Source organism: Buceros rhinoceros, unplaced genomic scaffold, assembly GCF_000710305.1.
Source record: "Buceros rhinoceros silvestris isolate BGI_N320 unplaced genomic scaffold, ASM71030v1 scaffold9041, whole genome shotgun sequence".
In the NCBI taxonomy this organism is placed as follows: Eukaryota; Metazoa; Chordata; class Aves; order Bucerotiformes; family Bucerotidae; genus Buceros; species Buceros rhinoceros.
This window is the reverse complement of record NW_010396022.1, coordinates 42,707-59,991: the sequence shown is the minus strand read 5'-3', so window position 1 is coordinate 59,991 and position 17,285 is coordinate 42,707. Positions and strand designations below refer to the sequence as shown.

General features: G+C 47.7%; 1 protein-coding gene across 1 annotated transcript in view; it reads right to left on the bottom strand.

The window, feature by feature from the left end:
- Positions 1–17,285, bottom strand: part of SEMA5B (sema domain, seven thrombospondin repeats (type 1 and type 1-like), transmembrane domain (TM) and short cytoplasmic domain, (semaphorin) 5B) — a gene marked incomplete at its 5' end in the record, with an annotated part of 105,576 nt that overhangs the window by 53,933 nt on the left and 34,358 nt on the right. Inside the window, 5 exons of the mRNA XM_010145759.1 lie at positions 1,010–1,145; positions 5,191–5,476; positions 8,009–8,222; positions 8,886–8,984; positions 16,194–16,256. Of these exons, the coding sequence (XP_010144061.1) occupies positions 1,010–1,145; positions 5,191–5,476; positions 8,009–8,222; positions 8,886–8,984; positions 16,194–16,256 (798 nt within the window). The remainder of the gene's footprint in view (positions 1–1,009; positions 1,146–5,190; positions 5,477–8,008; positions 8,223–8,885; positions 8,985–16,193; positions 16,257–17,285) is intronic.

Below are 17,285 nucleotides of genomic sequence, written 5' to 3'. Positions count from 1 at the left end.
AACCCAAGCAGCGTAGACCTGCCTCCCATCTGCTCCTGCTGTGATTCCAGGTGACTGAAGAGTCCTTTTGGGGAGGTACCTGACATCACCAGCTTGAAGGCAGATGGCATTTGCAGGCAGCCTCGACACCACTGCCATAAAAAAGGGGAACCAGCTTCACACAGCTGGGCTGAAAGGGTTCACTGGGGGAAGCAAGGACAGGAAGACAAGTCCATCCTCCCCAGGGTTCCCCAGGCGGGAAGGGACCAAGCTGTAAAATGGGTCCATGCTTCAGAAGACTCTGCCGGGGCTGTCACTCGCATACTCTGCACTGCACTGACTGAATCTGGACATAAAGCGACTGAAGTCGTTCCGTAATTTTCAGATTGGCCCTTTCTGATAATCCTCAAAAGCTGCTCATCCACAAAACCAAAGACTTCTAAGGCAAGAAGGAACTGTTGTGACCCTCCTCATGTGTTCCACCAACCACTGCTGCAACTTGTCATAACTTCTGGCGGAGCTACCGTGTCTTGGGAAGACATCCATCTCACATGGAAACACTGGGAGCCTCAGGGGCCCTACCGAGTGATGGAAAAGTCGTCACACCTCTACACAGCCCCAGTGGTCAATCACCTTTCGGGTTTAAAAAATACAGGCTGTCTCCATCCTAGTTTGACTTTGTCCAACTTCAGCTTTCCGTCCTTCCTAGCCTTTGCGTGGACATGTCTCTATGGCCCCTTGTGAGGATCACGTTCTCAGAGCTCACATGTCAGTAAGGAGATTTAAATTGTTCGTTATCACCAAAAATCCGAGCATTATTTTTATCAGTAAAACCATTCAATTTTTGGCACAAATCCTGTGATCTCAACACACGGCAAAGAGCCCCGCAGTTTAAAACACTCAGAAACTGGAGAAATTCCATTTATCTGCACCATGGGTCTACCTGGAAAACTGTGACTGGGACAAATCGACCCACCGAAGCGACAGGATGTACAGGGGACTAGAGCGAACGGAAAGGCAGCAGCAGTACCTGGAAATTAGGGATGGGGTTCGGTGTTGGCAGCCAGGCTGATCTTGGGTTCTCCTGGTAGCGGAAAGGGCCATTAAATGCCTGAGTAATGGCACTCAGATTGAAGGCACACACTGCTGAGGCAGCTATGCTGTTTCTGGAAAGGGAGAAAGAAAATCAATTCCATCATTAGAACACAGGCATTGTCATCGTAACGGACATCAAACTCCACTCAGAGAAATTTTACACACGTAAATTGCTACGTAGATGTAGGGTGACGCTGGTCTCGCAGGCTGTAAAAAGAAATAAATAAACTGTAAAAGGCAGACGGCTTGGATGACAATGTTGAGACTGAATTTTAAGCTTGGTTTTAAAACGCCTGTGATTTAAGGGCCATGGAAGCAGTTCTGACAAGGAAGGTGAATACAGTTTAATTTGCATGGATTATTTGTGTCTGGTTTTATTTCTTTAACAACCATCTATCTTTATTGATTACAAACAACCTAATTGTTAATCTCTTGGTGTTTTTTAAGGTGAAATTCTGTTTCTGCAGGCTCCTGAGATCTTCCGCTATAAAACGTATCCCCGACTACTTCATCTCTATCTGCATAAATGACACACGCACACGCCGGGGGAGGCACAGCCGGGAAAGGCCACTCCAGGCAGGACTCTTTGGAAGGGAGTCTGGTTGAGGGGCGCTCTGCCGCCGCTCGGACTCGCCTGCACACCAGCCGGCCTTTGCTGCCCGCTTCGCTGGTGCAGGACCCCTTCCTGCAAGGTCCCGAGCGGGCTCAGCTCCTTTCGCCTCAAGAGGATGGGAGGGCACTTCTCAGCGGGTGAGGGCTCCGCAGGGAAGCTGGCCCAGAGAGGGACGTTCGCTAGGTGGGGTAACCTGAAATTCAAACCTGCGCCCAGCTCTCCCCTTCCCCCCGCCTTTTTTGGTTTTTTTTTTTTTGTGAAGGAAAAGAGCAATGTTTAGAGAAAAAGATATCAGAATAAAACTAAAAATAGGGCTAGCTCAAGAGAGTGACTCGTCACGGTGCCTTTTAAATAACCCGAGCCCTGCTGTATGTATCTTTCTGCTAATTAAAGCAATTTAAATTCTCTGAAAAGACTTTTTTTTTTAAACTAAACCAATAATTACACTCTCTTGCACACACAAAAAAAAGAAAAAAGCCTTGCTCCACAATCCCAGGCTGAGAAGCAGAAGAACAGATTCTTTCACAGGGTATTTCTTCTGAGCAATACAACATCAGCAAGAACTTCCTGCCTCGGCCTCCCCTTCCCCGCTCCTGCCCTGCCCCGTCCCGAGACGGAGTGGTGGAGTAGCTCCCTCTGACCACGTCAGAGCAACGCCGGGCAAAGCTCTCCCCACGGCTGCCTGCACACTGCTGACGTGGTGCACGCTCACAGACAGAGCTAATGATGGATGACAAGTGAATGCCTTGAGGCACACACGGGGAAAAAACAAAAAGAGGACGAGAAAGAAACTGAAAAAGAAATAATAAACCCCCTCTAGCCTAACAAAAATACTTTAAAAAAAGAAAGGTATTTTGAGGACCCTGCTAAGGACTCCATGGTTTAGCCCTTTCCCTTTGCTAGAGAGGAGAAAGGAAAGTTTTCTATTAAATACGTGGCCCATTTTCCTTTCCATCTGTGGCCTGGCATATTTCCCATCCCTCCCTATGCGACGATTGATCCCAGTCTCAAGCCGGTGACATCAACCTCTGCAGCTGTGTTGTGCTGGTGCGCAGCACAGCTTCCTCATGCCCACCTCCTGCTTCCCGTGATCAACTGGGTGCTTCACAGGGCGGGTTAAGTTCAAAGACGTTTTAGCATTGTCTCTATTACCTCCTAGCAAAACTTTAATAATTAAACATCTTAACTGTTCCCTCAGCAGCTTCCCCCAAAAGCTCTTCCCCACTGACTCAGCTGGGTATGACATAAGGTGAAGCAGTAAATCTGCCTGTGGGGGTTGCCACAACCGTTCATGCTGCTTTGCTGTAAGATGACCCTAACTGAACCTAAACATGAACCTTCCAAAGTGACAAACCCCCCACCTTTAAACAACAACAAAGTCCATCACTTTGTGACGCGTGGCTATTCGATTTTAAAGAATCGCGTCAGCCCTCTTCAGTATGCAGAGCTCACGCAGCGGTTTGTAAGTCCCAGAAGTTAAGAGAATAATTACCGTTATTTCTCTAGTCGGCTAACAAATTGGAACATTTTCTCTCTGAACTCTCAAGAGAACATCGTGTTGTAGACCCAAAAGGCTGCTTGATCTCACTTCAGCTCTTATCAATAACTCATCTCTTCAATTACACAAATGTTACATAGTATATTGTCTCGGAAGATACAAGAGAGAACGTACATCCCGAAGGTATGGAGAGTGACTTCCGGGTAACTCAAAGGAGATGGGTGATGCTCGTCATAGCTCACATTAAACCTGGTGGACAGAAGCAGCAGAGAAGAGCTGTTCCAGCCAGACCTGGCCTACGTCGCCCCCCTTATAGTCCAAAAACTGCACTGATTTGATAAATAGAATAGTTTTTAATAATGTTCTCATTTCCATCTTCTGCTCCTGGCTGATGAATGGACAAATGGAAAGATAAAAAATCATCACGTGGGCACAGACGTCCTCTCTGACTGAAGAACACCCCACAAGGTGTAATCTGAAATGTCCGAGGCAGTAGCCAAGTTTCCTCAGTTTCCTTCTAACGATCAGGAAGACTGGCTAACACCCTCCAAATATTTTCAGCAAACGACTCCCGCTCCTTTCAACCCCGGACATGCATTCCCCAAAGGCTGCAGCGACGGTGCGCAGCTCAGTCATCACCTTGGTTGTTCTGGTCGCTCCTCCACTGGCTCGCTGTGGGCTGACGCTGGCAGTGGCAGTGCAGACACAAAACACGGAAGACGGGCGCGGGTGGCCAAACCCTTCCGTGTATTCACAAAGCTGGAACAACGTCCAGGCTCTGCTGACTCTCTCGGTGATGCTCCCAACAGTGCTGTAGCTCAGGAAGTCGGGGCTGGCGCTTTGTGACTTGGAGGGCTGGAGGTCAAGCCCTGTCACACCAGCGAGTGACAGACACATGGAACCAGGAAGGTCTGTACTTCAGTGGGGCTTTGCCTCTTTGCTTTGCTGAGGGCCTCGTGGCAACAGAGCCTCGTTCGTACTGAGCAGTACTGGGTTGCACACAACCCCCCCAGGAGAGGCTCCCCAGCATGAGGAAGGCCCACGTGTGGAGTAACAAAGTCAGGTTTTCATTCCCTAGTTTACACACCAGGATAACACATCCCTGGAGAACATGCATTATTGAAACTCAATACCACACGGACTGCTTATAGCTTGAAACTTATCCTAGCCTTGGGCTTCACAGAAAAAGTTATTTGAGTTTTCATGACTTAAAAATATACCTTATGAGTTTTTTAATATATTTTTTAATTAACTCCCCTTCTCCTTTCTGCTTTCACAGCTACACTAAATCATTCCAATTACAAGTTTTTTTAATATCAAGCCAAGAAGAGGTGATTATGAAGTTTCAGCAATCGTGCCTGCCTCTCGGAGTTCTGATGCTACTTTTGATTTGTGGACCTGAAACGGTCTGTTGGGCAACTACGGTCCCCCTTGGAAATGCCAAATGCAGTGTAGCCTGCATGAACTCGCTTCTCTAAAGCGTTTAACAGCAGTTTATGTTGGGTTCGGTCTAGGTTGCTGTGATCCTACCCGCCTCCTTCTCCTCCTTCCAGTCCTTCCCTCCCACGCATACGGTCCTGCCCACCTCATGGGCCAGCCCTGGGGTTTGCAGCTGGGTCAGACTGTCCTGGCAGTCAGCCCGACTGAACACTAGTTACCTTTTGCTGTGGGGTCATTTTTAAATCAGCTTTCTGAACTCCACAAGTGGCACTGCCATTACAAAGTGTCCAAAGTCTGTCACATCCAAGGTTTATACCAAACTAAGTTACCCTGCACCTGCACAGTCACCTTTTACAGATGCCAGGAATCTGTGAACCACGGATTAAAGACATTGTCTTGAAGGCTGTGTTGCCATGATAGATAACACAGACCTACCTATTTCTTCATTTTAACCAAAGGAAGGATCTTTCAAAAACGATTGCTCAGACTAAGAAGCCAGTATGCCGTCAGTCTCAGACCGCTCTGCCGGGGATTGGAGACGGGCAGTAAAACCAGTGCAACTTACACATTCGTAGTGAAGACACCGTAGATCAGGTCTTGCTCAGGAAGGTAGAAGGTGCTTTGCAACTCATTATAATAGAAAGGGATTTCTCCAGCACGGGAGCAGTTCAGCCTGGCCTTCATGAAAGTCGTCCACGTGTCCTCCAGCAAAAATCTCCCTCCGATATCATTTTTGCAAACCCTTGCCACACGAGAATACACTGTCTTCCCACAGTCATGTTCTACTGCATTCTCACGGAAGAAGAAGTAAGTGAACAGACCAATGTCGTAGGCAGCAATGAAGTTAGGCTCTGAAAAACAACCAAGGGAAGAGTTTTGTAGGGGTCAGAAAGCAAGCCCTGCTCGCTGGCGCGTTCAACGCGCTGCACCGCCAGCTCCCTGTACGCAGGCTGTCAAAGCGGGGACCGTGGGGAGTTTGGAGTCAGCAGCGAACGTAGAAAGAGTGGATGGGAATAATGACGCGTGGGGATACAGTTCTAGTTCCACTTTTCAGATCTTGGAAGGACCCCATTACTTCCCCACTATACTGGCAAAGCTGCTACTGGTTTCAGCATAGACTGCACAGGCGTGACTGTTCTCTGTATCTACACTCCTTTCACAACATCAAGCCTTCCCACTGGGTTCCTGCACCTATTCACTTCTGAAGTGCACCTTACGACGTGGTAAACATGCTGCGTGCATCCACCCAGCTCCCCAGACTGCTGCACCAAAACGTTCAACATACTCTCCCCGTGCAATCCCAGCCGGCTTTTATCACAAAGCTTTTCCAGGTTCTAGGCACAAAAGGTTAGGTCTGTGAAACAAAACCATGCCACAGACTGACAGTGTTGAAGCGAGCTCTCCTTAATTCTTTTTCTCCTAGAAACATTGTTATTGTTTTCACAAGTGAAAAGAACATGGAATTGGATTTGTAGTGAATATTTTAACTGGGTTTTTAACAAAGCTTTAAAGTGTATGGCCTTTTATCCCAACAATTTCTTTGGCAAAGGGAAAAGACCGGCCAATGAGAAATATCCGACTAAACAAAAAAGCCCCTGTTGGGGAGTTTCACAGAGTGCTTTTGCAATGTTCATTTCTGAGTGATGCTCAGAGGAAAAAGACAAAAGGGAAGTACAGAATTCCTGTAATGCTGCAGCCCAGGAGCGGAAGGAGAACAGAATTACGGTTGCAGGAGAGGAAGGTGGGGTGATGCTGCTGCAAGGCGGGCTTGGGAGGCAGACGAGGGCACCGAGGAGAGAGCACTGCACAGCACCTCTTGTCAAACTTCCTCCTTCAAAAACCCCGTGAACCTTAAAGGGACCGTTGTGATCAGCAGTCTGACCTTCTGTCTAACACAAGCCAGAGAACTTCACACTGTAATTCCACCATCAGATCCTGGAACGAACAGGTGAATTAGACAGCATCTTCTGAAGGAGATCTGATCTTTCTGGACAACGTCACACGGCTTCACATCCATTGCCTTCCTCAGGGACTTGGTCAAGTGACTACAGACGGCCCCAGCTGCAACCCGTATTTCTTTTTCTGTTTGATTTTATTTGGTTTCAGCTTCCAACCACAGGCTCTTGTCATGACTTGTCTGCTAGATTGAAGAACTTTATCCTTCCAGAGATCTTCTCTTGATGTAAGTACTTCCATATCATGAACAGAACACCTTTTATCTCCTTTCCAGAAAGATAAAGAAGTTGAGCTCCTTAAGTCCTGACTGTGAGGCAGGCTTTCCAAGCTCCAAATCACTCCACGGCTCTTCTCTGAATCATCTCTGAGTTTTCTGTTTCTTCTTGGAAAGTGTCCAGAACAAGGCGAAATTACTCCAATGTCACCAGTGCTGCACAAGGTTATAAATACAAGAGTCATGTTAGTTTTTCCAGTCACAGACTAAGAACTCAGTTTCTGCTGTCTGTCCTTAAGGTTCCCTGTTCCGACGTGGCTTCCTTCTGAATTCTTCGTTCATGCGCAGGCAAGAGGCACTGCTAGGGAGCGCATACAGGTTATGCTGCCTCTTCGTCCTAATTCTCGCCCGATGACATCCTTCTCCTAAAGCTCTGGCTCTCCATACCAACTTCCACGTGCCACAGAAGCCTAGTTCAGTCCCATGAAGCTCCGGGGAGTCCACAGTCCCACTTCTCATAGCTTTGAGTGAAAGGTCCTGAAAGATTCTGCCTACCTTGTCAACTTACCTGGGTCAAAGGAGCGAGGGGGAACATTCGGGGCTCCAGCACTACAGCCTGCTTAGACAAGATGTGCACTGCCCCATTCTGAAGGTGTGGACTCAGGGCAGCAATCACAGGATGCAATCCTAGAGCCTGCTTAGTGCAGAGTAGCCTCTCACGAGGGTGACGGCTGCTTTCGATAGCTGCAAATCCACAAGGTGGTGGGTTTGCAGGGAACAAAACAAGCTGAGAAATTCCTCATTTTCGGACAGATCGTGCACTGAAACCAACCATCTTCAGCAGAATCAGCGGGAGTAGAGGGTGCTTAACACTGTGCAGAACCGAATCGAAAATACGATGCTTTAAGCTGGTTTTGATCTTCAAATCTTTGCGGGGTTTTGTTGTTAAGATGATGGATTTGGTCATCTCACAAGACAGAGACCTATATATATGTTAAGTAGCCTGTAAGACACACTTTCTATGCTCTAAATCAAGTTCTCTGAAATATTTCCAGGCTATTTTTAAATGTCTTCTAAGCTACATCGATTCTTGCACCGGAAGCCCTTCCCCACCATGACTCTGGATCTCACTGTGAAAACAGAGGGGAAGATTTACAAGCCCGACAAGCTGACTTTAATAGCCCCTTGCTCAGAATGACCCACACGGCTTTACCGTTCAGCCACTTGGAGTTGTACTGTGCTGTCCTGAGTGGGGGAACATTTCCAAGGCTGCGGTAAATAGCGGGATCCCGTCCAGAGAAATCAATTACAGTTGCAGCATAGAGTTCTCCTCGTGATGTAATCACAGCTGTCGAGTTGTGCCGAGGGTCGTACGGGCACCGAGCCACTCCATTAATTCTGTCAATGATTTTGCTAAGATTTCCTACCTGTATTTAGAACGAGACAGGAGAGAATTTAAAGAGCATTTGGCTTTCCTACCGCCAGAGAGAATTCAGTTTGCTCACCAGTACCTACGGGCAACCCCCCGGTTTTAAAAAAACAGGCAGCTGGAAGAATGTCACGTCAGCAATGACTGTAAATCGATCTTTACATCCACCGTTTGCCAGCGTAAGAAGTTGTGCCTGAGCCTCACTCATCCTGTTGCTTTGCAAGAAGAGCAACTCACCAGCCAATAAAGCCCATTGGCTCCAACCCACTTGGTGGAATCAGGTGCTCCTGCTGCTAGCAGAGCACCTGACCTGAAGTGTCCACAGACACTTCCAAAACGTACACTGGCACTAAACACGTAGAAATAAATACTGGTCTGGACTTGCTCCTGCCTCCCTTGAAGCCAAAGAGAGGTTTGCCATTTATTTTAAGGAACCAGTTAAGCTCTGGTGACTTTGCCCAGATCCAGCTCACCAATACAGGAGTTTTTTTGCTCCTGTAGATACACCCACCACCCCAAAGCAGTGAAAAGGGACCCAAAGAAGAAACAACAAAATAATTTCCGATCAGCCACATCTGGATCATATTCCTTTCCAGATGACTGGCCTTCCCCACAGCGTGTAGCCAGCCCTCTCCATCACTGTAAAGGAGGCAAAACAGACCTGTCGACTGGAACACACCGGCGAAAAGGCATTGGTGCCACAGGTGAAAACCTTCTTGCCATAGACAATCAGCACTCGGACATAGTTCTGGCACTCCTCCTATAGCGACACAGACAGAGACAAAGGATTTCTGAAAAGGAGACTGGGGGGTTATTTGTCACATTAAAAAAGAAATTACCTGTACTGCAGGTGGAATACACCTTCTTTAGCTCTACCTCAGACCGAGGTTTGTCGCATCAAGCAGGGCACAGCTGTAGGGAGCCTGGGATCTAAGTCAGCAAGCCCAGTTTGCTGTTCACTGCTCTCACAATAGCCCCGCGTGGTCCCGGGATCGGATGTTATCCATCGGGCTGACTCGGTATTAGCTACACGGGTGCCGATTTGTGTGCTCTGCTTAGACTGGACGAGGAACGCTCCCTCTTTTCATGAAGCAAGAGGCCACATAAGGCAGGGGCTTTGTAAAAGCACACACAGGGAAAGGGAGGTGCGAGACTCGCGTGCAACCCCCACAGGCAGCGCAGGAGGCTCAAGAGCCGCCGGCCCCAAGGTTCATCCAAAGAGCCCTGACGAGAGATGTAGAGCGAGCCTGGCACCAGCCTGCCTGCCCAGGGCTCTGGGGCCGCCTCGGAGGAAGGGATATGAGCAATGGCTAATGACTGGCACCACCCCAAGTGAAGAAAGTCTGTAAACTGAAATTTGGTAAAAAGCACCAGCCTCGGCTGGGTTACCCTGAGCGCTTTGCTTCCCTCCCTCCCTCCAATAGATCGTCGTTTGTCACTAAGCTAAGCCCATAGCTGCAGACACCGCTTTTCCTCCTGTAAGCAGCAATCACTCTGCGAGCTTCCCTGTCTCAGAGGGCTCCTTGCCGTTGATCATTTCCCTAAGGACTTCATTTGCAAGATTCAGCAGCATAAAACCCCTCCCTATCATCTGGAAAGGAAGAGGCTTGCTCCGCTGCGTTACGCGCTGGGCCCTTTCGGTCGCTCTATGGAAATTGAACTCCTTGAAGGACGGCATTTGGCAGAAACCCACTGGTGATAGCCACAGACAGGCGACTGCATGGGCATGACAAGGGGCTTGCTCTGGAGTGGAGAAGGTCACAGTGACTGCAGTCCAGCAGCACCCGCCCAGCCCAGGCAGAGGCTGCACGGTGCCATAGAGCAGGTGCTGCCGGTCGGGAGTCTCAGCAGGGGCCTCAGCCATCAGGTACATAATACCTGGCACCCAAAAACGAGAGCTTAAATTCATAGCTCGGTTGATTTGGTACTTTCTGTTTCAGAAACAGGGCGGTCACGGTGACCGTGCATCAGTCAGCGCATCAAATGGGACCTTGGGAAGCACCATCCCGCCTGCTGTGTGTGGAGAACAGGGGCCTCATCCTTCCTTTGGCCAGCTGAAGGGCTCGCCAGCCTCTCTGGCCTCTCCTGTCACTGGCGGGTGGCACTGTGAGCCCTTCCAGTTATTCCCTGCCCCAAAGATGTCTGCATTTCACGAGCGGGTTAAGTAATTCCTTTCTGTGGGGCACAGTTATTCAATCCCAAATAATACTAGGACCACTACATCTTTATCCGCAAAGTACTAGAAATTCTTGAGGGGGGTGCTATGAAGACAGGTATGGGCTCCTCTCCCAACAGGGGTTTGTTTTCAGAATATGATTCATTCAGCAGCTAATGCAGAATTCAGCTCTGTACCCAAATTTCACACGGTAAGAGAGTGCCCCTCTGCTCCCCCTCCACTGACACCTCTCCCTGCTTGGTGCAGAAGCTGAGCACAGCTTCCGACCTAAACCAGCCACTAGCACTTACGTTGCTGGACTCCTTCCTGACTGGGTACATCAACACATTCCTAACTAAAACCCTGTCCTGCAGAAATCTAAAATCCTAACTGGCAGAATTCTCTACTCTTCCAATATTACAGATTAATAACCTTCAATTTCTGTAAGATCTTCCCAGCTGAGAAGACAGCACACAAGCCAGAATTTCTCTGAGAGGTCGTCGGCAGGATAGCCCTCTGGAGTCTACTGGCAGTGATGCAGCTATTGCACACTTCAGGTGCAGCAGTCTGGCTTGGTAAGGATGCTGGAGGCTGGTAAGACATTGTGTTATTTTAGCCTAATTAAGCACAGCTTTATTTGTACCCCTCAGTCCAAAGCAGAAGTTATTTACTGAAACAGAGGAGAAACCATCCTCACAAAACCCTGCAGAAAATAGGAGCTATAGAATGCCTTTTCTTCCATGTGGCTGGAAAAACTCTAGGTGTGCAGGAGGCAAAATTCAGGAGCGTTTTAATACAGCCAGAAAACCTGGCACGCTTGAACCCAGTCCTGTCCAGACGAGACAATATTTGGATTCAGCTCTCATATCATGGAGCAGACAGTTAAATCTCTGCATCATCAGTCTGCAAATCTCATCACCAGAAGATATTATTGGGATCAAGAGATTAAGGATTTAAATAAAGGAGGAAGACTGGATATTTATGCGGTTAATGAGTATAACTCAGGTATATTAGTTGGGATTATTATTATTAAATATATGGCAGAGCTGATAAAAACCTGTGGCTCACCACCACAGCATTACACACATCTCCAATTTTCCTATGAATTGCACGTCACCCACTTCGGGGTTCTTGCTCCTTCTTCAGAATTACCCCGAACCGCTCCCTTTTTCGAGATAAGGTTTTAAACTGAGCAGATAGCACTTTTCTCCAGTCTGACGACCCTGGTTTTCCTAGAAGAGTAAATGACTTCTAATGCTCAAGCCTGCGGGGTACAGGGTCACACTGTCACTAAGAGAATAAACAGCACTGCAGCCCCTCCCCTCCCACCCCCCGCAGGTTAAGCCTATCCTCAGTTATTTCCCTTTTTGCAACAAGTACATTTAAACGCTGTCATGTCGGTGACTGGGGACAGGATCTCCCGGAGACGCCAGGCTGCTTTGAAACCACATTTCGAAGCCGAGAAGCAGGAGTGGTGCCCTGTTCCTCCCTTCATTCACGCGGACAGAGCAGCAGATGGAGGGGCTCAGCTTGGGATAAACCCCTCAAGCCCTGTTGTCAGAGATCTCCTTTTTAATTCTTTTTTTTTTTTAGGCTAACACTGCTTCATCACATAATGAAAAATTCTAATGATAGATTAAAAACACAGTTACTCGCTGGATGAGAAAAATTGCTGTTTCAGACGGTCTGCCATCCTCAGTGAAGAAACACAGACGCCTGCAGTGCAACCTGGAGTTCAGGAGAACTCCGCATTAGACCTTCAACGACATTTTGGAGTGCGACAAACATTTAATTAATCCCTTGCAGTTCATCCCATTTGTTAAAAAATAATCAAGACCTAACATGTTCTCGAGCACCGTTATTAACGTGCTTTCAGATACCTGTATTTATTTTTTGACAAACGGTTCTATTAATCGGTTCAAGCCGATGCCCTGACCAAGCTGTCGTTCTTCCCTGAGTGCAATAAATAGCAGAGAGAACTGCTAACGATTTTTCCAGTCAAGTTTTCTTTAATGGACCTCAAATAAAATCTGGGTGCTGATTCTGCACTGACAGCTTATCAGAAGTCCTGGGGATGTAGGTTCAGATCTCTAGGAACAAAGGGGGAAAAAATACCCGACCACCTCCCAGAAGTGTCGTTAGTGCCTCGTCTCTCTCCTGGCTGCACAAAGCTCCTCAGGCAGCACGTAAGAGCTGCCGCCTTCATTGCCATTTCCACAGAAGGGTCCCTTCCACCTTCTGAAATGATGATGTGCTGCTTTGGGGAAGCTAACAAATAATTCTGTGCTTAAGACAGGAGAAAACCCACAGTGGTTATGTTTAGAAAGCCACAACTTTCCACATGAGGAAGAACATCTTAGATGTGGTGGATGTAGACTGTTCTGCAGAGAGAAACCAATGACAAACTAGAAGCTGAGCAACTGCTAATGAAATTAAATACCTCTTCCCCTTCTGCTCCATCCATCACTCACTTGAACTACAGTCTCTGGGTGATTTCATTTGGAAGACAGAAAGAAAAGCAGCATAACAGTGACTTTGTTCTCTGCATTGTCTCTCAGTAACGTGGATGCTTTCCAGGGGACAATTTTAAGGCACTGATCATGATACTGTTATAAATGCTGCAAAAATAAGACCGATGACTCATGGAAGCCAGCGTGAATCTCCAGAGACATGGCAGGTAGAGCACGTACGATTCTTTGTGGAAGCTGCTAGTCTTGGCTGATAAAAATAACATAAATGAGAGACTTCTCCCAGGTGTTTGTTTTAATACCACATGATATATTGTGGAGAGTCAATTTTAAAATCAGGTTCAGGAACTTACACATTAATGGATTAAAATCTGATAAATTACTGAGCTGACAAAAGTCCTCAGAGTGAAATCATTCATAAACTGGCTGTTCTGGCAGGGCTCCAGATAGGGTGGTACTAGCCCAGCAACAACATTTTCCTTAACAAACATTTGCGGACAACCCAAAGTTTACAAAAATAGTAATTACCAGTGAGGTCAGTGATATAGAGCGAGCTGGTGAGCTGCACCCGACAAACAAAGCACATTTTTGTGAGATGTTATCACTAAAGAGCAAGGAACAAAGGGGCTCTGCGTGGAGACTGGGAGATGACATCCCAGACTAGCAACGGGTAGAAGGGTTTAGTGGTCAGAGTGGGTGGGCAACCCTGAGTGACCTCCCACGGCAGAAGAGCTTATGAAACTGCCACCTGTACGAACAGAGGAGGGTGAGTAAGAGGCGGAAGGCTGTTTTAATCACACTCAGGCATTAGAGAGATTGACAAGGGAATGCAGGTGAAAAATTGGATTGTGCAGAAAACAGACAAAAAATATTCCAGGGCAGCAGAAAAACTACTTTGAGAACGAGGCTTGGAGAACTCAGCCTTGTACTGCATCAAAAAGCCTAAATACTGACTCGACAAGAGCATGTAAGTGCCTTTGTAAAAAATAAATATTGGTAACTAAAGGGCTTTTTAATCTAGCAGCGAAGGGCGAAATGAGGCTGAGGCGCTCAACACCGAAGCCAGATCCCAAGAGGAAATAAAGTACCTGTGGCTGACAGGGAAGGCGATGTGCCGTTAGAACAAGCCAGCCAAGAGCACAGCCAGCCCAGTGCTTCAGGCCACCACTTCGAAACATCCTGCCTCCCTCAAAACGGTGCAGTAGCCAAAGACAAGTTCCAGAGCTCAAATTTAGGAATAAGCAGGCGAAATCTGTGGCCAGAGCTACACAATGTGTCAGAGGAAATGCCTAAAATCTGGATCCCAGATTTCTCATCTCCCTTCCCTAGCCATTAGCTACTCCAATGTGGAGCAACCAGCTCGCCATCGGAATTACACTTCCGTGATCGGCGTTTTGTGGCTTTTATTCTTGCACTTCTTACCTACCTCGAGGTAAAGCGTTTTAGAAAGAGCTTTTCTAAGCAGCAGGAAGAATCTGATTTAGGTACTCAGACGTAAGAATGGAGGGGGAAAGGTGCTTTAATACACTGGATGGCTTTGAAAATGTCATCCTGAAATACAAACATTATTAAACGGGCCAGGAAAACGGACCAGTCATATAACTTAGGCAAACTACACTGTGATTTAATGTAAAAGCCAAAGGTCTGCCTTATTTCAAGCTTCTATCACCACACACCTAAGTGCCTGACAATCCATAACATATTTACCATCAAATCATCTGTGCGAGGTGGAAAACTGCCGTTAGTCAAGTTTGGACAAAGCAGCAGTGCTGAGGCAGACAGAGTTCTGCATCTTGTACCACCACAGCACGGCAGAATCAGAAACGCTCACGGTAGGGCTGCCCTCCCTTGCTGCAGCTACCCAGCCAAGGGCAGAGGCTGGGTCAGCGCTGGGCTTCTCAGCCGGAGCGGAGCACTTCACCCGCTGCTACACTAAGCTCGGTGTCTTCAGAGCAAGCACTAAGGCACTTCTCTTCAGTGTAACCAATAAGGAACGTGTACGCTAGCACCGAGAGGGACTCAGCCACGGACACACCGGCTGGAGTAGATACAGGCTGGGGGGATCTGCAGTTTCCTCCCGCAGAACCCTTCTGCCACTGACTGTAGCTGCATGTCTTCTAGTCCAGCTCTTAGTCCACACCTCTATTCGCCATTAACTGTACGTCAGGAAGTGTCTAGCGCTCTGCTTAATTACTGCTCCTCAGAACTTCACACCCATGGCCGCTGCGCCCACCGAGCTCTGGATCACAGCTAGCATAAACTCAGCTGTTCAGAGGATTATCCTCATGAAATTTTTGGCAAACTCTTTGCAGTGTGAGGAGGCAGCAGCAGCGGAGGTACTCAGACCATTGCTTGCTTTTGGCATGACAGTAAGAAAGATAAATTGAAATTATCCTAGAATTTGTTCAGTCAAATGCAGGGCTTTATACAGGGGTTGACAAAATAATTCTGGGTTATAAATTCAAATTCTTAATAAAGAACAGGATACAATTTAAATCTCACAAACTTCACAATGGAAGTAAAAAGGAAAATCCTTTCTTTACACATTTTAAAGTACAAAGACTACAAATTCAAAAGTCCCTCGTGTCTTGGGTTTCTTTAATTTTGTCCAGTTTCTGTTGGGTTCTTCTTCTCGTGGCTGGCCATGTTTGATGTTCCCTAGTCCAGCCCATTCCGCCTCCCTGGTGTAGGTCCTACATGACACGCTAACAGATTCTAAGATACCTTACTCCTGGTCTTCTCAGCTACTTGAAGCAAATTGTGGCCTATCCATCTTTTTTGTGTATATGCAAGTTAATACAGTAATCATCTAAAGCTTATTAGATAAAATGAACGTGGTCAGTGGAGGATCATATAATCCTGAACATAAGCACCGGACTGGAAACGGGCAGAATCCCGGCACTTTGGGCCAGCCGGCTCTCTCTGTTTGACTGTCCATATGGAAGCAAAGATTGTGCTTACACTCTCTTATCATCTGCCCAACTGCTCTGGGTTAGATGGAAAACTCTTTGTGATATATAGCATGAAGGGTGAGAGGAAGCCCTCTCAGTTCAGGCCTGAAGGTTTTTGAACAGAACCAGCATCATATTGGAAAAATCAAAGTATTTCCTGCTTTCAGAGAGATGGCTTTCGTTACATCACCTTTGAATTCCATGCAGAGCAAGTCTAGCAACTTGGACAGGGGGCCTTCGAAATGGCTTCCTTGGTGGTGCTTAGACACTTGTGACAGTGGATCTAAACCGCTGCAAATTCACAAACTCGAGGTGGTGCCAGATGCTCCCTGTGCGGATGTCACGTGATGCACATAAATTTACTTACAGCATTGCTACAGCAAGGCAAAACTTACCTCTGTTTTCCCTTTACTTTGACAGGACCTCCTGGTGTCTTCGTCTGAACCCCATGCTGTTGCCTGAGAAACCAAAATGCACAAGTCACACGACAAGACACCAACCACCATGCCTGGAGGCTCCCAGAACGAGAGGAAGCCTCCCCAGCCGGTTTACACAGCCCCGCTGAAAGGCAGCATCGTGACGATGTATCTCCCCGCCACTGTGCTCGCAGCGCACAATAGATAGATGAGGAGTCCAGAGGCAGAAGCGACCGGAACGTTAACAGAGGGCAGGCTTTAATTTACATGGAGACACGACTTGCCATCCTCATTCAGCCGGAAGGTCCGAGGCATAAGCCCCCCCCACAGAGCCATCCCCTCCTTTAGAAGAGGATGGTGCTGTATAAACCCACCAGCTTTCATCAGCAAAATGAAAAGCCTTCGCTACAGCCCAGCCCCGCGGGTCTGCACAGATCTGCTGGTCTCCTCGAACTGACCCACGCGATCCAACCGTCACGTCCGAAGTAAGCCTGCAGACAAGCCAGCTGGCTGGAACCATAACCGGCAGCTCGCAGGCGAAACTTGGAGAAACAGGGAGCAGGGCGAAAGGTTGGGTGATTTGTGATGCCAGACAAGCGGGGTCAGATCCCGAGGTCCAGTAAGACGCGTGAGGGCTGAGGGCACTATTGACGGGGGCCTAGAGCACGCAGGGCTGGCAGTCAGCTCTGACTGATGGCTTTGGGGCGAAGCGGCCTCTTCCTTTGTAAGGGAAGTCAAGACCAGCAAAGCTGCATTAGAGAGAAGTTTTAAGTTTAAAATATTCAGCAACATACCCAGCCATTCAGTGCCCTCTGCAATTTTCCTCCCTTCAGCACTTTTTCAAAATAGTCCGAACAAATTCAAGCAGCTATTGTTAGCTGGAGGTGAAAATACATATAAACATCCATACTATACATAATACATCATCCTGAGCACGAGAAAAATCGCTCTGCTGCACAGGGAAAGGCCAGGCTCACGGAGTTCAGCTACACATCCAAAGCTCCCCTAAAAGAGCCAGGACTACTTTTCCACCCCCCCCCCCCCCCACACACACCTCTAAACCCCCACTCA